This window comes from Thalassophryne amazonica, chromosome 3, assembly GCF_902500255.1.
Source record: "Thalassophryne amazonica chromosome 3, fThaAma1.1, whole genome shotgun sequence".
Lineage (NCBI taxonomy): Eukaryota > Metazoa > Chordata > Actinopteri > Batrachoidiformes > Batrachoididae > Thalassophryne > Thalassophryne amazonica.
The window spans coordinates 51,584,614-51,607,163 of NC_047105.1; the positions used below are offsets into that span (position 1 = coordinate 51,584,614).

Genomic DNA, 22,550 nt, shown 5'->3' on the forward strand with positions numbered 1-22,550 from the left:
TGCAGCTGCAGCCAGAAGCGTTTTTTTTTTTTTTTCTGTGCTCTTAGTTTTTACTGCATTGTGTACACGGCGTCGTCGTGACGACGCACAACGTAACTCGAAGCGGGCCCGTGTGAAAGGGGCTTAGTAAGGGATAGTCTTTGTGAAATAATGCACAGGCATCGTGTAGAATCTTGTCAACAAACTGACAGCCAAAGTAGGCGTTGTATCGCGTTATCTGATTGGTCGTTATCGATAGAAGGCATCACTCGATTGGCTAGCGCTACGCTGCACGCGAGGTGTACTCAGCTCCACCAGTGGTCAACTCGGCATGTGGTACAGCTCAGAAAGTGGCGAATGGGCCAATCAGAAGTTGGCAACATCACATACCATATAATAATCCAGTTGTAACCTCCTCCAGTACAACCCCTGGCAAAAATTATGGAATCACCGGCCTCGGAGGATGTTCATTCAGTTGTTTAATTTTGTGGAAAAAAAAGCAGATCACAGGACATGACACAAAACTGAAGTCATTTCAAATGGAAACTTTCTGGCTTTAAGAAACACTATAAGAAATCAGGAAAAAAAATTGTCAGTCAGTAACGGTTACTTTTTTAGACCAAGCGGAGGGAAAAAAATATGGAATCACTCAATTCTGAGGAAAAAATTATGGAATCATGAAAAACAAAAGAATGCTCCAACACATCACTAGTATTTTGTTGCACCACCTCTGGCTTTTATAACAGCTTGCAGTCTCTGAGGCATGGACTTAATGAGTGACAAACAGTACTCTTCATCAATCTGGCTCCAACTTTCTCTGATTGCTGTTGCCAGATCAGCTTTGCAGGTTGGAGCCTTGTCATGGACCATTTTCTTCAACTTCCACCAAAGATTTTCAATTGGATTAAGATCCGGACTATTTGCAGGCCATGACATTGACCCTATGTGTCTTTTTGCATGGAATGTTTTCACAGTTTTTGCTCTATGGCAAGATGCATTATCATCTTGAAAAATGATTTCATCATCCCCAAACATCCTTTCAATTGATGGGATAAGAAAAATGTCCAAAATATCAACGTAAACTTGTGCATTTATTGATGATGTAATGACAGCCATCTCCCCAGTGCCTTTACCTGACATGCAGCCCTATATCATCAATGACTGTGGAAATTTACATGTTCTCTTCAGGCAGTCATCTTTATAAATCTCATTGGAACGGCACCAAACAAAACTTCCAGCATCATCACCTTGCCCAATGCAGATTTGAGATTCATCACTGAATATGACTTTCATCTAGTCATCCACTGTCCACGATTGCTTTTCCTTAGCCCATTGTAACCTTGTTTTTTTCTGTTTATGTGTTAATGATGCCTTTCGCTTAGCTTTTCTGTATGTAAATCCCATTTCCTTTAGGCGGTTTCTTACAGTTCAGTCACAGACGTTGACTCCAGTTTCCTCCCATTTGTTCCTCATTTGTTTCGTTGTGCATTTTCGATTTTTGAGACATATTGCTTTGTTTTCTGTCTTGACGCTTTGATGTCTTCCTTGGTCTACCAGTATGTTTGCCTTTAACAACCCTCCCATGTTGTTTGTATTTGGTCCAGAGTTTAGACACAGCTGACTGTGAACAACCAACATCTTTTGCAACATTGAGTGATGATTTACCCTCTTTTAAGAGTTTGATAATCCTCTCCATCGTTTCAATTGACATCTCTCGTGTTGGAGCCATGATTCATGTCAGTCCACTTGGTGCAACAGCTCTCCAAGGTGTGATCACTCCTTTTTAGATGCAGACTAACAAGCAGATCTGATTTGATGCAGGTGTTAGTTTTGGGGATGAAAATTTACAGGGTGATTCCATAATTTTTTCCTCAGAATTGAGTGAGTCCATATTTTTTTCCTTCTGCTTGGTCTAAAAAAGTAACCGTTACTGACTGCCACAATTATTTTTCCTGATTTCTTAGTGTTTCTTAAAGCCAGAAGTTGCCATTTGAAATGACTTTAGTTTTGTGTCATGTCTGTGATCTGCCTTTTTTTTTACAAAATTAAACAACTGAATGAACATCCTCCAAGGCCGGTGATTCCATAATTATTGCCAGGGGTTGTAGTTTCCTTAAATTGTCCCCAGAACAAAGGTCATGATATTGTCGGAAAATAGTATGAATTCTAATGAGTTACATACTTAGCATGTGTCATTAATAACTAAGGGGAAAAATTCTGGTCTGGGGTACACTACAACTGGTCTCCAAGCATGAAGAGGAACTGTCACCCAACTTCACAAACTGTCTCCCGCTGCTTAAATAGCTTTTGGCCCATTTTAAAACTGTCCCCCGATGCCATATCGTTCCAGCTTTTTAATTAATATGCTGTGATTTATTGTATCAAATGCTTTTTTTAATCTATGAATATTCCAACTATGTTTTTTTTTTTTTTACTTTGGAGTTAGTCATTTCTTTACTTAGATCTAGTAAATCCAGAGTTGTCATCATCATCAATATAATCATTTCCTTTGCACATGCAATGATGTGAGGTATGATTTGACCCTGAAGTGTTGACATGCAATGTTCTTGCAGTGAGTTGAGTGGGACGACAGTAGGAGTTCAACATTTGTGTTTATGGTAAAAGTGTGGTATGTCTGTGGAAACAGAAGAGACGAAAATTATGTTGGTTCATCAATGCTTCTTCATTTATCACAGTTCATATAGTCATCGCTAGGGATGGGTATCGAGAACCGGTTCCTTTCGGGTATCGTTAAGAAATGATTCGATCCACCAACATCAATAAGCTTTGTGTTTAACGATTCTGTTATCGGTCCTTCAGAGTGGCCGTTGTTTTGGCGGGTGTTTGTCAGGAAAATGATCATTTCTCTACATTGATTACAGACCCTGCAGCGGATCCTTAATCAACTTTTCTGCAGCGCGGCTTTGCTTTGAACCTTGAACTAATCGAAGCGTGGTTCGCAGATTGAAGCAATGCTTCGGACGATTGCTTCGTTTATTTCTTTCTTTCTTTCGCTTAATTTTCCCCCACTAAAACCCTAAAGAGTATATGTCTGTGAGTATTATTATGTCTATGGCATTTTCAATGTTAAAAGTTAGTATTTAGCAATTGCAGCCGTCATCACGTTCGGGTGTATTTGTTTTCAAATTGTAATATTAAATTATTTTTTAAATTATTATTATAAAATTATTAAATTTATTTTTTCTTATATATTAATAATCTAATGATTATTATATACAATTTTAGAGAAAGAGACAAAAATAACCTGAATAGAAATACAACAGAAAATATATAATAGCAATTAACAATGAACATAAATAAATAAATACATACAGAAGTGTTTCCTGTAAACACCTAGTGACTCTCACACCTCCATTTCATCCCTGTCTTATTTAAGTTTAATGACAGTTTGTTTCGGTCAAACCATATTTTCAATTTGTTAATTTCTTCAGTGATTTCCTCCAGAACTATCTGCCAAACTAGAAAACTGCTGCATGCTAGAAAGAGCAGAATACTACTGGAATGAATCCGAATAAGGAAAGTTGTATTTTTTTTTCTCACCTAAATGGATGCTGCACTCACTGCAGTTTATTGTTTGGAATAGTCCCAGATTGCATTTCAGAGCTTCTAGAATTCAAACATTTTCGTGCAGGTGGTGTTGGGGGGTAATTTTGGGTTTCAGCTTTTTTTGTTTTTCACCACTTTCATCCCTGAATATGAGTTGTGATTCACTTTTAATTTTGGGTTTCAGCTTTTTTTGTTTTTCACCACTTTCATCCCTGAATATGAGTTGTGATTCACTTTTGTGCAGATTAAAGTTACTAACTGGGACTCCTGTGTCGTTGCGAGAAAGAAACGAGAATCATCCTCCGTTCTGTTCACACAGCTCCAAACGTTGCGCGGCTCTCTGACAAGTCAAGATAGAACGATAGAATTCAGTCTGAATTAATAACTTCAAAGCGAAACACAGTTTTGTTTATTTTTATTTATGTCCTGAGATCAAGGATACAGTGACTAATCTCATATTTATTTACTTTAAGACTCAAGGAAATACATAGAAAACCTGTAAAGCCTACTTTTAGTACAGAATTCACGAGGTATCGATAAGGAATCGGATCGATAAGCAGAATCGATAATGGCATCGATATCGATAAAACCTTATCAATACCCATCCCTAGCCATCGCATTATTGAACAGTGATCTCGCACATCGCAGATTTTCCACATATTGTGCAGGCCTAGTCTGGATTGCTTGGGCATGTCAGAGTGATTTAAGCAGCGAGATTAACAGCATTACACTAACACCATCATTATCATCCATTTGGAGGTGTTCTTGCTATCAACTTATGGTTGGGTGGGTGGGGGTTGTCGCTCTCTCTCTCTCGCGCTCCCTCTCTCTCTCTCTCTCGCTCTCTCTGTCTACATATCTCAGATCTGTTAAACTCCTTACAAAATTTAATGGCTTATTAGTATGGCCATATGCAAGTACCACTCTGTATAGTTGAGTGCAGAAACATGTGCATCCATTAGCTTCTCTTAGCGCTGTTGGACTAGCTCCAGCTGGTTCTGGGAGTATTTCTGTGACCGGTTAACCCAGGCCTGGAGCATCACTCTCCAACTCTTGTGGTTACTTAAACCCACCTTACTTCCCTAATCAAGCAGCTGAATAAACCTCTCTCTTCACCCTTGTGGAGTAGCTTGTAACACTGCAATGAGTCAACTTTCAGAATGATCTACATAATTTATTTTGTGTCCCCACAGGAGCCCACTGAAGCATTAATTAATATCAGGCTTGATATCAGCAGACATCCCAGTGTGGGATTCCTTACAGCTCCTATTTTTGTCGCCTGTAGAATTTGATATGTTGTGCAACTAAAATACAGTTAGTTGGATATTGTTAAGAGTTTCTTTACTCGTGACTTTTGTGCACAGATTGAGCTCCTCTGTGTGTGCGTAGAATGAAATCTGGACACAATTGTAGGCTGGATTTCATGTATTCATTAACCACAGAAACAGGCTGTCCTTCTCTGAAAGTGTGACTAAACCTAAATGATTTATTCCAACAATTTTTGTGCTGTTGTGCCTTTTTTGTGATCGCAAGTAATGATGTTTTCCATGCCCAAGTAGAGTCGACGAGTTTCTACAATTTGGTTGTTACATTACTGCAATAGTCTAGGGAAGAGGTGTGGCATGTAACTGTGATTTATTGTTTAGGAGTGAGGGGCTTCCTAATTTTTTGACTGACAATCCAAACTCTCAAGCTATGTGCATAAATAGGCTAATAACTGTTTAAAATGCAGTCAGGTCCAGTAGTTGGACAGTGGCAGTTTTTGTTGCTTTGCCTCTCTACATAGAGTTGAAATTAAACAATCAGCATGTGCTTGTTGATAGAGATGCAACTAAAGACTATTATACTACGTATTAATTTATCGACTATTTTACAGAATGGTAAATTAATCAAATGAGTGTCCTCCAGAACGGTGGTTTCAGCAGCTAGATTCAAACAACGAATGTCAAGAATTCTGTCTAATGACTCTGAATATTCATAAACTACAGGATTTGGATAACTTATCTTTGATAGGTAGATCTTTGTAAAGCCGTGCTTTGCCCTAAAAAAGAAAATACATAAAAGTTCTGTTTGCTAGTTTCTTGTTTTTTTTTTTTGTTTGTTTTTGTTTTTATGTTTTTACCCCATAACTCCATATCATTCAGTCATAGATAGTCCAAACTGTGCCTTTTTGGAATCCCTGTAATCTGACAAATAATGTGGTATAGTTTCCAATATGATTGGAGCATTTTTAATAGCTGATCCCTGTGTAATCCTTCATTGCCCCTACCTTACGTAGCTGCCACCATACATGTTTTGGGTTGGCTGTTGAGTTTGGATTGTAAATGTCCTTTCATCCCCTTAAGTGGTACTGATTAAGTTAAATTTGGCCTCTGGCTCATGGATTATACCGTTATACTTCAGACTCTGTGAATGAACTGTGGAGATTGAACTTTGTGCAGGTGAACCCACGTGGCTATTAAGTGTGGGCTCAGTGACATCAGTTCCATTACTACAGCCTCCTGTCTACAGCAATGTACCCATCACCATAGCCATGAACTTAAAATCATGTTTTTAAGTTGTCAAAACATTTCCTGCTTAACAAAGAACATGCTGCTCTGTGGTGGTAAACCAGGTCAAAGGATCACTGTAATTTCTGTAGATAAAGCCAATAGAAAGTATTCTTTTGCAACTTACCATTCAGTATGATCTCTCCATGATGCTTTTATGTGGATTAAAATACAGTTTTGACAGGTATAAAAAAATGTCTCAAACCATATTTTCATTGTTTTACTCACAAAATGTCTAATTCCTAACCCCAACAGTATTTAGTGCCTTCACTCACTTTTGCACTTTCTTCTGTTTTGCCTTCACAGAATTCAATACGGCACAATCTGTCACTGAACAAGTGTTTTCTCAAAGTGCCTCGCTCCAAAGATGACCCAGGGAAGGTGAGACTATTTCCAATTCCTAACATAATCATAAAAGCAAAATACTTCGATGTATTAACAACTAAAAATAGTTGGTTAATAGTTAACTGTGGGTTTAATGTGGATATGACACTTAAAGACAACATAGTCTTATTACATGTAACAAAGGTTATGTAATTCGGTCAACCTAAGCATTATGGGAAGATGGACGCCAGTTCTCCCGTTATATACAACATTTGAACGTCCCGCCACTGAAAAATGTGCACGCCCCGTGACCACCTTCCCGCTGAGCACCAAACGTGCGTGTGGACTGTATTGGCTTGCGCACTTGGCGGCTGTTGTTTACACTTTTTTTAGCCGCAGAAACTTTGATTAAACACAGCTCTCAGGGACTTGTTTTTCGATATGCCTGACCAGTGTGTCGCAGCATATTGCACAAACACAAGGGCAAAAGGTTTTAGCCTTTTCAAGTCCAGGCAGATTGATCAAAAGCTGCAGTGTTGTGCAATGCACAAAATGTCAGGCTGCAGCTCGCTCCACTCGCATTTGCTCCCGACAGCAGACACTTTCCTCTACTGTCTCCATGTTCTCGCACCGCTCACAGGACCACCTAAAATGTCAATCCCAAATAATATGTTCACAATAATCTTGAAATTGTCAAGGAACTAGTAAAAATATCAGTGCAATACGGAGTAAACAGCGGTGGCATGTTTATTGTTGTTTTCGGCCATCTTTTTCGAAACTTTCGCCGTTTATTTCCTATTCTTTCGTGAAAATAACGTAACTAAACACGGATGAATGCAATGCCAGGCACTCGAAAACGGCAAAAACCTGAAGTTAATGATGGTGGTCCGCAAGTAGTAGCTACACTATCGCGGCTCAGGAACAATAACAAAGGCAGTAAACAGACACTTGAATCGAAAATGCTATAATTATAGTGTTATAAACAGCAGCAACAAAAATCAAAGCCTCCCCTACCATTCCGTATTCTGCAGTCTTTCAAAATCCATTGGAATTGGCACGTCTCTTGCCTCTGCTTCAGCTCTGCCATAAGCTCCGCCGGCATTATTTTCCAGAATGCTCCTGGTTTGAATGTTCGTCCGAAAGATACGGCTCCAATCTATAGGGTCTAATCACTGCTGCGACATCCTCAGGATCCGAGTCAGTCTCGATTTCTTCACAGAAACAATGCACACTTGAAGAGTTAGAAAAGTTCTCGATCTCGTCACTGTCCATGCTGAGGTCCATCTGTTCCTGTTGTTAATCGAACAGACAAAGACGGGACTCTACACGCTGTGATGTCACGGCATCACGTGACCACTGATGGAACGCGCTTTCCAAGAGACACACTTTTGAGAAGCTGTACAAACTTTATTTCTCAGTGATAATGATTAAAACCACTTTCAACTTACTATACTGTATGTATATTTAGATATTTATATCAGTTTGACCTAATTTTCTAGGTGTCATATCCACTTTAATGCAGCAGTTGCAATAATTCACAACAACAGTATTTGATGTGTATCATGTTGTCTTTGGTAGAGCTGCCAGGATTCAGACACTTCAAATGTGCCCCATACTCGTAATGTATGATAAAGCTTTTGACACCTTTTGAGCCAGGACAGACCATATTTCCTTTTGGGGATGTCATAGGCAGCATAGGTTTGATATTCATACTGACACATTCACATTTGTAGCAGCCCACTGAACCTTCAATCTGGGGGGTTTTTTTTTTAACCCAAGGGCACCTCAGCGGCAGTAGTATGTGTGGTACAAGTACTGCTCATTCACTGTCCATATCCACATTTACAGTCTGGGGATGGAAAAAGCGAACCTCCAGTCGCAAGTCTGGTTCACTATCTTTGCCACTGTCTTGCTCCTCAGGAATAACTGGACCGCTGTTGCACTCTTGTGTCTGTTCAGTTCTCACTGTTATTTTGTATGCTGATGTTTGGCTCAGCATGTTAATTTGACATTTGAATCTCCGCAGGACCACATACAGTTTCTTATTCAGACTGATTTACTTCATAATCTCTTGTGACATCAACCTATTAAGTAGAATCTGCAGCTCCGCTGTAGTTGATGTAGTAGGAGCCTTTCAGTCTGGAGTTTCAGGTATCACCATATGTAGCCTAACCCAGATTCCCTCCAACATGCTTTTGGAGCATACCATGCATAAGCTTGGCGAATCTCACAAATAATTACACACACACACACACATGCATGAAGGACAGTGCCTAGCTGTGTAGGGGATGGGGACTGAATACTAATTTCATGTTTTGCTGTAATCCTCTGATATTGACACTTTAGGGAGCTGCTCCACTAAATACAAAATAATCTATTGCTGTATAGATCCCATTCCAAATGCATGGCCAACATGCACGCATCCTTAATGTTTAATTTGGAATTTTCCTCACTGCCTTACCCCCTGAAGACAACTTCAAAGAGGCACTAGCCGCTCTTGATATGTTGCATCAATATTGTAATGTGGCAGGAATATGAGAACTGCTGGTAGGATGAGATAGGAGAGTCATGTTGCTCTCACTCTTTCTCTGTCAGATGGTGTAAGAGATGACAGTTGGTATTATACATGTAAACACATCTATACCTCAGAGGTAAAAATGCAGTCAGCAAATGGTGCCATTATTAATCTTTATTCTTGCTGGTCTTATGTCTCAGCCTGGAGTTGCCATGATAAACGGCCTACTTGTTTGTCCAAAATATATTTACACCAAAATGGGGAACTGCATGACACAGTTTATGTCAAGTATGAAAATTAGCTGCGTCACTTATGGTATGAAAGCAGGTAGAGTATATTTTACTGTCAAGGTATTTTTATCTTTACAGCAGCCTTTGTTTTATGACTGCAGAGAATAATAGAGAAGCTTGAATCTTCGACTGGACTGGGTTGCTTGACGTGAGGACGTTTCGCTTCAAATCACAGAAGCTTCCTCAGCTAAAATTCTTGCTCTGGTAGTCTGACTTCTGTCTTGACTCTTGTAGAGAAGAATAAACCAGAAGCCAACAAAAGCTGGAGTTTTTAACCTAACCAGACCCCTCCTACAGAGAGGCCGACTGCTATAGGCTAGTGACTAAACAATAGCTCTAATTAGCACCTATTGTGCGCTAGTTAGCACTCTCCTAATGTTGGGATGGAAGCCTCCCCTGATGGCTCCCTTGACGACTCTCCTGATGACGTGAATGACTCATTACCATGAACAAAAGACTGAAACTGCTTTGACCTGAGTACCCCATTGTAAACAGGGGACAGAGCGTATCTGAGACCCGCCCCCCGGTTGAGGCTGGGTTTCAACTGTTTTACAAAGAATGCTTCCTTGACACCTCTCTCAAACCATTTCTTCTCTCTGGCTAAGATTTTAACTTCCTTGTCCTCAAACGTGTGGTTAGTGTCTTTCAGGTGGAGATGAACTGCAGACTGAGGTCCACTGGCGACCTCTCTACGGTGCTGGTATAGCCTCTTGTTTAAAGGTTGCTTAGTCTCACCTATGTAGTGTTCATTACAGTTGACATCCTGACATCTGATATAATACACTACATTGCTCTGTTTGTAACTAGGGATCCTGTCCTTAGGGTGAACTAATTTCTGTCTCAAGGTGTTAACCGGTTTAAAGTAAACTGGGATTTTGTGCTGTCTGAAGATCCTCTGTAGTTTTTCCCCTACTCCTGCTAAATAAGGGAGAGACACTCCTCTTCTTCTTGTGTCCGTCTCCTGTCTATCTGGTCTGTTTGTTTTCTGGGACTTCTGCACTTTGTCCAGGGACCATCGTGGGTACCCACATACTGTGAGTGCTTTCCGTACAAGTTGTTGTTCTTTAGCCCTTCCCTCTGCAGTTGTGGGCACCTGTAGGGCTCTGTGTTGAAGAGTCCTGATCACCCCGAGCTTGTGTTCAAGGGGGTGGTTTGAGCCAAAGAGCAGATATTGGTCAGTGTGAGTGGGTTTTCTGTAAACCTCTGTCTGGAGCTGCCTGTTCTCTCCAATCATAACATCACAGTCCAAGAAGGCTAAATGGTTGTTTCTGGCATCCTCACGTGTGAACTTGATATTGGAATCCACCGAATTGATGTGTTCTGTAAAGTCCTCGACCTCCTGTTGCTTGATTTTAACCCATGTGTCATCGACATATCTGAACCAGTGACTGGGAGAGATGCCCGTGAATGACGTCAAGGCTGTCTTCTCCACTCGCTCCATGTACAGATTGGCCACAATGGGGGATACCGGAGACCCCATCGCACAACCATGGATCTGCCTGTAGTAATTCCCCCTAAACAGGAAATATGTGGTGTTAAGACAGATCTCCAAGAGTTGGCAGATGTGGTCTGGTGTGAGTTTGGTCCTTTCAGGTAGAGACGCATCCTCCAGCAGTCTCTGCCTCATAGCTGAGATGGCCTCAGCGGTGGGGATGCAGGTGAACAATGAAGTCACATCAAATGACACCATAGTTTCATCTGCCTCCAGCTACAGGTCCTTGATCAAGGACCAGCTGCAGGTCCTTGATCTTGTTCACAAAATCTTGTGTGTTCTCCACATGGTGGTCTGTTCTCCACATGGTGGTCTCCACGTATCCCCCATTGTGGCCAATCTGTACATGGAGCGAGTGGAGAAGACAGCCTTGACGTTGTTCACGGGCATCTCTCCCAGTCACTGGTTCAGATATGTCGATGACACATGGGTTAAAATCAAGCAACAGGAGGTCGAGGACTTTACAGAACACATCAATTCGGTGGATTCCAATATCAAGTTCACACGTGAGGATGCCAGAAACAACCATTTAGCCTTCTTGGACTGTGATGTTACGATTGGAGAGAACAGGCAGCTCCAGACAGAGGTTTACAGAAAACCCACTCACACTGACCAATATCTGCTCTTTGGCTCAAACCACCCCCTTGAACACAAGCTCGGGGTGATCAGGACTCTTCAACACAGAGCCATACAGGTGCCCACAACTGCAGAGGGAAGGGCTAAAGAACAACAACTTGCACGGAAAGCCCTCACAGTATGTGGGTACCCACGATGGCCCCTGGACAAAGTGCAGAAGTCCCAGAAAACAAACAGACCAGATAGACAGGAGACAGAGACAAGAAGAAGAGGAGTGTCTCTCCCTTATTTAGCAGGAGTAGGGGAAAAACTACACAGGATCTTCAGACAGCACAAAATCCCAGTTTACTTTAAACTGGTTAACACCTTAAGACAGAAATTAGTTCACCCTAAGGACAGGATCCCTAGTTACAAACAGAGCAATGTAGTGTATTACATCAGATGTCAGGAAAACTGTAATGAACACTACATAGATGAGACTAAGCAACCTTTAAACAAGAGTCTATACCAGCACCGCAGAGAGGTCGCCAGTGGACCTCAGTCTGCAGTTCATCTCCACCTGAAAGACACTAACCACACGTTTGAGGACAGGGAAGTTAAAATCTTAGCCAGAGAGAAGAAATGGTTTGAGAGAGGTGTCAAGGAAGCATTCTTTGTAAAACAGTTGAAACCCAGCCTCAACCGGGGGGCGGGTCTCAGACACGCTTTGTCCCCTGTTTACAATGGGGTACTCAGGTCAAAGCAGTTTCAGTCTTTTGTTCATGGTAATGAGTCATTCACGTCATCAGGAGAGTCATCAAGGGAGCCATCAGGGGAGGCTTCCATCCCATCATTAGGAGAGTGCTAACTAGCGCACAATAGGTGCTAATTAGAGCTATTGTTTAGTCACTAGCCTATAGCAGTCGGCCTCTCTGTAGGAGGGGTCTGGTTAGGTTAAAAACTCCAGCTCTTGTTGGCTTCTGGTTTATTCTTCTCTACAAGAGTCAAGACAGAAGTCAGACTACCAGAGCAAGAATTTTAGCTGAGGAAGCTTCTGTGATTTGAAGCGAAACGTCCTCACGTCAAGCAACCCAGTCCAGTCGAAGATTCAAGCTTCTCTACTATGGAAACCACCTGGACAACTGAGAGCCTACACAGAAACACTGCAGAGAATAATGAATAATGTGGCTTGGCTGCATTGTTGCCCCAGACTCCGTGGACACAATTCACTTGGCGTTGCCACAGTATATTTATGAATAATTTAATGACTTAATATGAATTCTTTTTCCTGCCAAGTCTCTAGGGGTGGATGTTGGGAAATACAGAAACTTCTTTCCCAGTGGTGTTAACTTGAAGCATTTTCCTGCTAATTAAAAGAGAAACCACCCTGCTTCTGCACGTCCTAATGTTTGAAACATTTAACCCCTGTACCTTAACACAGAGAACGTTTAAATACTGTGTCTCAACCTTTACATGTTGATGTTCACTGAAGTCTCTTGCAGAGATCATGGGAAATATAATAAGATTTTTGCTGCACTTTAATGATGCTTACATCATTATGAGATGTTGGTTCATCTTTGGCTTATTGTACTGTGAGTTATTCTTTCCTCTAAGGAAAATGTTAATTGACCCCCAAACTTTGCAAATATTAAAACTTATAATTATAATCCCCTGACAAATACAGGCCAACCCTTCTTTGCTTTTCATATTAACAGTAGTGTATCTGGGCTGTGAAAATAACAGAATTGTACCATTTAACAAGCACAGGCTATTGTGTTTGCAGCACTTACTGTAAACATCTTAAAATACACTTCATTCTATGGGCTCTCTTATTTTTCAGAAAAGTTCTTAGAGAAATATCAATTATTATGTCTGCCAAGGATATAATAAAATCATCAGTGTTTATTTAGTTGTCTGTCTATCTATTAGCAGATTACTTCAAAACTACTGCACACATTTTGATGAAATTTTCACCACAGATGGATATTTGGCCATGGAAGACGAGTGAAATCTTGATCCAGAATGCCTCCAAAATTTAAAGGCCCTGTCACACCTTGACAATTTAGCCAGCATATGGAAACTGTATTAAAAAACACTGGCATACGCTGGTATATGTCTTAATATGTTATGTTTTGTGTAAATTAAGAGCACGCTGAAGCACATTGCACCACACTGATATGCATTGTAATATGCCAAGCACTTCGAAAAATTTGGGCATGCTGAATATTTTCAACACATGCCAGGGTGTAACTCATATCTCCCACATATGCGGGACATAAGTTGTAGGTAAGTTATGCGATTGTTGACACGTCTCTTGTAATTTACTCATACGTCGAAATGCATCCATTAAATACTTTCCAGCATGCTTTCTATTGGCTGAATGCTGCAGTCCTCATGCAAACAGAGCATTTCAGATATTAAACCATGTGCACACAGAGTAAATATAAAGGCTTAATCTTGCCTGTTTGTTTCAGTGAGATTCATCATCACAGTCTGACGAAAACATATCCACATAAAGCCTGATTTTCGAAAACGACATCTGAAAATACTTTAATTCCTTGTCGTGGTGAAGAAAAGTCTCTTTGTGACACTGGCATTTTGTGCCACAGTTGCTCCATCAGATCATGGTTTCTGCACCAGAGATTCTTCATCTGGTTGTTGATTTGCAACATCTGGTGTGACTGGCCCAGTCTCCTACAGGTGTAATCCATTGGTTGGCTGTCTGTGGTTGCTGGCTTGGATCTCTGCTGTGAGCGGAGTCTTCTCTCCCTCCACCGGGCCTCACTCTGCGCCACACATTGAAAGAATCACAGTGCCTCAATCATTAAAGTCTCGGTTACCACAAGCATCAGTGGATTCTGTCTGCACAATGAAATTATCCCATGATCCACAAAGAAATAAAAAATGTTAAAATTACTCAGTTTTGCCTCCGTGTGGAGTGGAGACGTTCTTTGATTTGTTGCTCTTCAGAAGTGGCAAGTCCGCTTCTTAACCCTTCTCAAAGCCATTAAAATATGTTAATTGTGAGTCACTTTTGTGTGGATTAAAGTCACTAACTGGGACTCTTGTCTTGTTGCAATCAAGAAACGAGACTTGTCCTCTGTTCCGTTGGCATAGCTCCAAACGCTGCGCCGCTCTCTGCCGAGACAGAGTCCTGTCAGAATTAATAACTTCAAAATGAATTGCCTCTTAAAATAAATTACACCTCTTTCCAAACGCTGTAATACAGACAATAAACTACGGTCGACTAAAACGTTTTTTTCCTCCCAAAATGAGACGTCCTGTGTTCTTTATGAATTACATCCTGACATGCAGCACAGCCAGCTGCAAGAGCTCAGCTCTGATGTATGGAAAGACATTCATGCCAATAATGTCTGAAAGGTAATGCTTTTGACAAAACTACAGATTTTGTTGATTTCTATTCATGTCCAGAGATCAAGGATCCACCATGTAGAGTTTATTATGTCCAGAGTTTAAGGATCCAGTGACCAGTTTCATATTTATTTACTTTAAGTCTCAATAAAATGTTGTTGACATAGAAAACCTGTAAAGCCTACTTTTAGTGCACAGAAAATTCAGAAGAGGTATCGATAAGGAAATCGATAAGGTATTGGATCAATAAGCGGAATCGATAATGGTAAAATAAAATCTTATCAATACCCATTCCTATACTTCACAGATTGTCACCAAATTTGCACCACAGATAGATATTAGTGCATGGAAGACCACTTAATTTTGGAGGTAATTTGGATCCAGATCTGAATTCTGGATCAATATTTCCCTTTATATAGGCTTTTAAGGATCACGTCAAAACTACTTCACGGATTCTCACCAAATTTGCACCACAGATAGATATTAAGACATGGAAGCCTCCACTAAATTTTGGTGATAATTTGGTGAATCCAGATATGGATTCTGGATCAAGATTTCACTTTATATAGGTTTTGAAGAATTATGTCAAAATTGCTTGACAGATTGTCACTAAATTTGCACCACAGATGGATATTAGGGCATGGAAGACCCCACTGAATTTTGGAGGTGATTTTGGACGTCTGAACTCTGATTGCTCTTATTTGCTTTGGTAAGGAAGTAATTTTAGAGGTCCTGATCTCACTTTCTATGGAGAATTTACATTTTATCAGGGGTCATGTGGCATATTAAAAATATATTTTGAAATTGTTTAGCATTTCGATTAAAAAGAAGTCTCATTCTTAACAAATGCAGGCTGTATTACTATTGGCTTTGAATCAGAGCACAATTGACAAAAAATGGATAAATTGTATAATTGTTTGCTGCAGCCCCAAAGCCAGCCCCAGCTGTTCTCACTTTGATTAGCCTTGGTCAGACCTCAGAAGAAAGCAACACGGCAGGGTAAGCACTACCTAGATCCCGGAGCTAAGGCTAAGGAACCGTCATCCTTGGCAGTAGCACACTTACTCTACCTGAGGCTGAGGAAGTACAGCTTCAGGAGCGGCTTAGCATTTCACCACCAACTGCTGCTCTCACTGGCCTCTCATTGAAAAGAAACTGCAGAAGAGGAAAAGCAGAGCTGCTTCTTTTTTTCGTTTTTTTTTTTTTTAAGTAACAACGCCCACCCATGCATTGTACAAACCTCCAAGCTCCCACCTCAAAAATAGGATTGGGCTAATAGGGCAGAATGTTGACTATAAGAAAGAAAGCAGATGCAGCTTGTCAATTATGAATTTATTATCATCACCTCACTCTCACAGGTGTGAAGAGCATAATGTGATTGGTGACTCACTTTATTACTCTGGATGACATCTGAATTTTACATAAGCGATAAAGTCTTAATTTGCTCCATCCTTTTTCTCTCTGGTTCTGATGTGGATTCGCATTTTGAAATAATAAAAAAAACCTTCATTATTTATGTTATATTCCTAAATCATGATTAAAAATGGGGGCATTTTCTGTGATTAATGCCAACAGTTCTCTATGAATTGATCAATCATGGGGCTGGTTGGCAGAAACCACCTCTGATGATCGTCAGTGTGTCTGATTACAAGTGATGCTTCCCAATATTTTTCCTGTCAATTTTTTTTTAATTAACTCTGCAGTGGTGCATTTTCAAAGTCGTAATTATTGGTCAGCAAATTGATAACGGAAAAAATGAAAACATTATTTAACCTCAGCACATTAATATGTAATATGGTATGGTGCAGATTGAAACATGGTTTGGGTTAGGATTACGCCTACACTCCATGTTTCTGTATATGCCAGACATAAAGTTAAGGTTGGTGGTGGTGGTGGTGCTGCATGGATACCTTTCATCTACTGCAGTTGAGCACATTGTTAATGTTATTGGAAGAATAGACAGAGCAGACTCCAGGGGAGAGCCTGCTCCCATTAGTGCTGCCATTGAATCTCAGTCAGAAGTGATTCAAACAACCTGAAGAAAATCTACCAAAAACAATGCACAAGAATGACTCCTGCATGGGGTACGAATAGAGATAACAGATATCAAGTTAAGAGCTTGGCATCATTATTGCAGCAAAACAGGTGGCTCTACAAAACATCATCATGTAGGCATTGAGTTTTGTAAAGTATATTTAGTTTTAGATTATTTTCTCATGTTTCTTTGCTGACGACCAAAATAAACTTTAACTACAACATTATACTGCTGGAGCATTTACGACAAAAAAAAAAAAACATGGACAGGAAAAATTTATAGATAAATCAGTTGTAATTCAGATGTGGCTGTTAAAAAAAAGTTTTTGCCACCAACTTGTCATCATAGACTGTATATATACTGGACAAACCCTGCACCCCGTCCCCTCAATCTTTGAGTTACCAACAACTTAAGTTAACAGGCTAACCTCTGCTTGTGTGTTTATTAAATCATATTTTTGAGGACTGACCAGTGGTTCTCCTGTTTGCTTTGGTGTGGGCATTAAAAATCATGACCCCTTATTTTCTCGGTAATCGTGAATTATCTGGACTTAACATATCAAGCTACTGTATATTTACAGTCTATTAAAGCTACCGATTGCCACTAAAAGTGCTAAACCGTTAAAAGTTTTAACACTGTTAATATCCAAAATTAAATCACATGATAATTTCACTTGACCGAAGTAACAGCGCACAGATGTCTTGGATTATACATTAGAAGTGACCACACACAACAAGGTGGATATTGTTACGGATATTTGTAATGAAATGCTCAAAACAACAGACACAGTCTCCTACAACAGCTAGTAGCCACAGCCCAACAGCCTCCGAACCAGCGACACAATGAACACAGCTCACAGTACACTAGCTGTCACTCAGTGGGCATGCCCTTAATTATGCCTAACTTTATGGTTTAAGACATCTTAAACTAAGAAGTTTGGAAAAAGATTGGCTCCCTGTACAGTTGTCATGGAGGGGAAAACTAGCTATAAAGACCAAACCTAGTACCAGGCTGTAAACATGCTTTTTGTTTTTCTCTCAAGTTTCATATTTTAACATGAACTCTTATGGGAATCTGCTAACTTTTGGAGTCAGCCTCAAGTGGCCATTCAAGGAACTGCAACTTTTTCTTGTTCCGGGTAGGCTTCATTTGGGACCATCTAAGCTTATTGCTTAATTTACATATGTTTCTACACTTTCCACACTGATGCAGCTACAGGGTTAAGCACAAGTGCACTCTGAAGAAGTGACAAGAGACCTGTTTGTGAAATCTTTCAGCGCGCTTCTTCTGAACTTTGCATTTAAGACTGATGTGCTTGTGTTACTGTCATGTCAGAGGAAATGTCTCAGATCAGTGCAATCAGGTCAGGGAAGTCGCACGAGAAAGCTGTATTTTGTCAGCTCACGTCTTTGTTCTGACTGCAGGGCTCTTACTGGGCGATTGACACCAACCCAAAGGAGGATGCCTTGCCGACACGGCCAAAAAAGAGGCCACGGTCTGGAGAGCGGGTGAGTCTAAGGGAGAATCTGTTGCTCCATATATATATATATATATATATATATACACACACACATTATACAAATAATGGATGGTAAGGAGTCCAACATAGAGAAATATTGGATGAAGAAAAGTTATATAACTTTTCCAATATTTCCAAAATCCAATATTCTAGTGTTCTCCGCCCTCCTCCCAAATTAAGCAAACAACAAAGAGTCAAGTAAATGAGATCAATTTTTTTTGTTGTGAACAGCATATGATTGATTCTGATGCGATGAATGCTTCTAAAACATTTAGAACATTTGCATTTCAGGCTCTATTGATCCAGTACTTCGTGATAGAACAGAGAAGTTTCAGAAGAAGTCGGTTTCAGCATTTTATCCGGATATTCCACTGTTAAAGGAGATTTTTTTAATGAAAGACGTGCGGACAGATTGCAGCGTCGGCTCGCAGCCGCTGCGACGCTCCGCCACAGGAAAAACACCTCCGTTGGAAGCCTTAAGGACAAGTTGGAACATGTCGAGCTGTTAAACAATTTCTCATATACTCACTCCACTGAAAGCCATCATAGCCGCCTGGATTTTACAAATGGTTATCAACACGGAGGTGTTTTTCCTGTGCCGCCGCACCGCGCCGGCTGCGTCCCGATGCGCGGACCCGTCCGCACGTCTTTCATTAAAAAAATCTCCTTTAACAGTGGAATATCCGGATAAAATGCTAAACCGACTTCTTCTGAAACTTCTCTGTTCTCTCACGACGTCCTGGATCAATAGAGCCTGAAATGTGGAGGTTTTCAGCTTGAAACAGGCTGACGACGGCACCTGGGACCGCTGCGCGACGTCTCGCACCGTGGTAAGTCCTTAAAGCGACAGTATCACCTCAAAATCTCTCATCAGCCGTTAAAATTTTCACAGAAAACCATCTTAATTTTTCGAACCATGTCCACTTCGATGTGTCTCACAGGTTTAGAAAAAATTTTGATCAAACAAAGCGCCAGTCTCTCAGCAACTTCTCAGACAAAGGAATTCCGACGAGGGGATGGATGACTCCTCCCACAAGGAGTGCTCACAGGCGAATGACGTCACCGACAGGTGTGGAAAAACTCACGTATGCGCACGAGGGTTCAAGCATGTTTGACGTAAAAACATATGAATGAAATCCATATAGTTCTTGAAAAAAATTAAAAGGACCTATACTTTGACAGCCCTTGTGTATATATATATATATATGTGTGTGTGTGTGTGTGTGTGTGTGTGTGTGTGTGTGTGTGTGTGTGTGTGTGTGTGTGTGTGTGTGTGTGTGTGTGTGTGTGTGTGTGTGTGTGTATACGTGTATATATATATATACATTCAACAAAAATATAAACGCAACACTTTTGGTTTTGCTCCCATTTTGTATGAGATGAACTCAAAGATCTAAAACTTTTTCCACATACACAATATCACCATTTCCCTCAAATATTGTTCACAAACCAGTCTAAATCTGTGATAGTGAGCACTTCTCCTTTGCTGAGATAATCCATCCCACCTCACAGGTGTGCCATACCAAGATGCTGATTAGACACCATGATTGGTGCACAGGTGTGCCTTAGACTGTCCACAATAAAAGGCCACTCTGAAAGGTGCAGTTTTGTTTTATTGGGGGGGATACCAGTCAGTATCTGGTGTGACCACCATTTGCCTCATGCAGTGCAACACATCTCCTTCGCATAGAGTTGATCAGGTTGTCAATTGTGGCCTGTGGAATGTTGGTCCACTCCTCTTCAATGGCTGTGCGAAGTTGCTGGATATTGGCAGGAACTGGTACATGCTGTCGTATACGCCAGTCCAGAGCATCCCAAACATGCTCAATGGGTGACATGTCCGGTGAGTATGCCGGCCATGCAAGAACTGGGACATTTTCAGCTTCCAAAAATTGTGTACAGATCCTTGCAACATGGGGCCGTGCATTATCCTGCTGCAACATGAGGTGATGTTCTTGGATGTATAGCACAACAATGGGCCTCAGGATCTCGTCACGGTATCTCTGTGCATTCAAAATGCCATCAATAAAATGCACCTGTGTTCTTCATCCATAACAGACGCCTGCCCATACCATAACCCCACCGCCACCATGGGCCACTCGATCCACAACATTGACATCAGAAAACCGCTCACCCACACGACGCCACACACGCTGTCTGCCATCTGCCCTGGACAGTGTGAACCGGGATTCATCCATGAAGAGAACACCTCTCCAACGTGCCAAACGCCAGCGAATGTGAGCATTTGCCCACTCAAGTCGGTTACGACGACGAACTGGAGTCAGGTCGAGACCCCGATGAGGACGACGAGCATGCAGATGAGCTTCCCTGAGACGGTTTCTGACAGTTTGTGCAGAAATTCTTTGGTTATGCAAACCGATTGTTTCAGCAGCTGTCCGAGTGGCTGGTCTCAGACGATCTTGGAGGTGAACATGCTGGATGTGGAGGTCCTGGGCTGGTGTGGTTACACGTGGTCTGCGGTTGTGAGGCTGGTTGGATGTACTGCCAAATTCTCTGAAACGCCTTTGGAGACGGCTTATGGTAGAGAAATGAACATTCAATACACGAGCAACAGCTCTGGTTGACATTCCTGCTGTCAGCATGCCAATTGTACGCTCCCTCAAATCTTGCAACATCTGTGACATTGTGCTGTGTGATAAAACTGCACCTTTCAGAGTGGCCTTTTATTGTGGGCAGTCTAAGGCACACCTGTGCACTAATCATGGTGTCTAATCAGCATCTTGATATGGCACACCTGTGAGGTGGGATGGATTTTCTCAGCAAAGGAGAAGTACTCACTATCACAGATTTAGGCTGGTTTATGAACAATATTTGAGGGAAATGGTGATATTGTGTATGTGGAAAAAGTTTTAGATCTTTGAGTTCATCTCATACAAAATGGGAGCAAAACCAAAAGTGTTGCGTTTATATTTTTGTTCAGTGTATATGTGTGCGTGTGTATACGTGTGTATATATATATATATATATATATATATGTGTATACGTGTGTATACGTGTATATATATATGTGTGCGTGTGTATACGTGTATATATATATATGTGTGCGTGTGTATACGTGTATATATATATATATGTGTGCGTGTGTATACATGTATATATATATATGTGTGCGTGTGTATACGTGTATATATATATATGTGTGCGTGTGTATACGTGTATATATATATATGTGTGCGTGTGTATACGTGTATATGTGTGTGTGTATACAAGGTCTATTAGAAAAGTATCCGACCTTACTATTTTTTTCAAAAACCATATGGATTTGAATCACGTGTGATTACATCAGACATGCTTGAAACCTCGTGGGCATGCAAGAGTTTTTTCATGCCTGTCGGTTACGTCATTCGCTTGTGGGCAGTCTTTGAGTGAGGAGTCGTCCACCCTCTCGTCGATTTTTTTTTTTCATTGTTTAGGAATGGCTCAGAGACTGCTGCTTTGTTTGATAAAAATTTTTTCAAAAACTGTAAGGCACAACTGAGTGGACACCATTCGATAAATTCAGCTGGTTTTCGGTGAAAATTTTAACGGCTGATGAGAGATTTTGGTCTGGTAGTGTCGCTTTAAGGACGGCCCACGGCGCCTGACGGCAATCTGCGCTCTGAGACAGCGTCATCTCGCTGTTTCAAGTTGAAAACTTCCACATTTCAGGCTCTGTTCACCCAGTAAGTCGTCAGAGAACAGAGAACTTTCAGAAGAAGTCGGCATGAGGAGTTTATGCGGACATTCCACTGTTAAAGGTCATTTTGTAATGAAAGAACGTGCAGGCAGAGTCGCATGTCGGGCCGGACCCGACCGCGGGGGGTCGCGACAGGAAAAACACCTCCATTGGAAAACTTAACGGGCAAGTTGGAACATGCCCAGCTGTTAAACAATTTCTCAGTTTCTCACTTGTTGAAAGCCATCAAAAGCCGCCAAAATTTTACAAATGGTTTTCAACACGGAGGTGTTTTTCCTGTCGCGGCGCACTCAGATTTGCGTCGTCGTCACGGAAACGACTCAGCGAATTTGCGCGCACGTTCTTTCATTACAAAATGACCTTTAACAGTGGAATGTCCGCATAAACTCCTCATGCCGGCCTCTTCTGAATCTTCTCTGTTCTCTCACGACGTCCTGGGTCAACAGAGCCTTAAATTAGGATGTTTTCAGGTCGAAACAGGCAGACGACGTCGCCTGGAAGCGCTGCCCGACGTCCCGCTCCGTGGGAAGTCCTCAAAATGACAGAAACACCCCATAATCTCTCATCAGCCCTTAAACGTTTCACCGAAAACCAGCTGAATTTCTCGAATAGTGTCCACTCGGATATCCCTCACAGGTCCGGAAAAAAGTTTGATA

The 22,550-nt window shown here is 41.1% G+C and overlaps 1 protein-coding gene across 2 annotated transcripts in view; it reads left to right on the top strand.

The window, feature by feature from the left end:
- Nucleotides 1–22,550, top strand: part of foxj3 (forkhead box J3) — a 384,376-nt gene that overhangs the window by 302,846 nt on the left and 58,980 nt on the right. Inside the window, exons 3-4 of one of the 2 annotated variants that reach the window (XM_034166254.1) lie at nt 6,402–6,476; nt 18,103–18,186. In XM_034166254.1, the coding sequence (XP_034022145.1) occupies nt 6,402–6,476; nt 18,103–18,186 (159 nt within the window). The remainder of the gene's footprint in view (nt 1–6,401; nt 6,477–18,102; nt 18,187–22,550) is intronic. The other variant, XM_034166255.1, reaches the window with a different exon arrangement.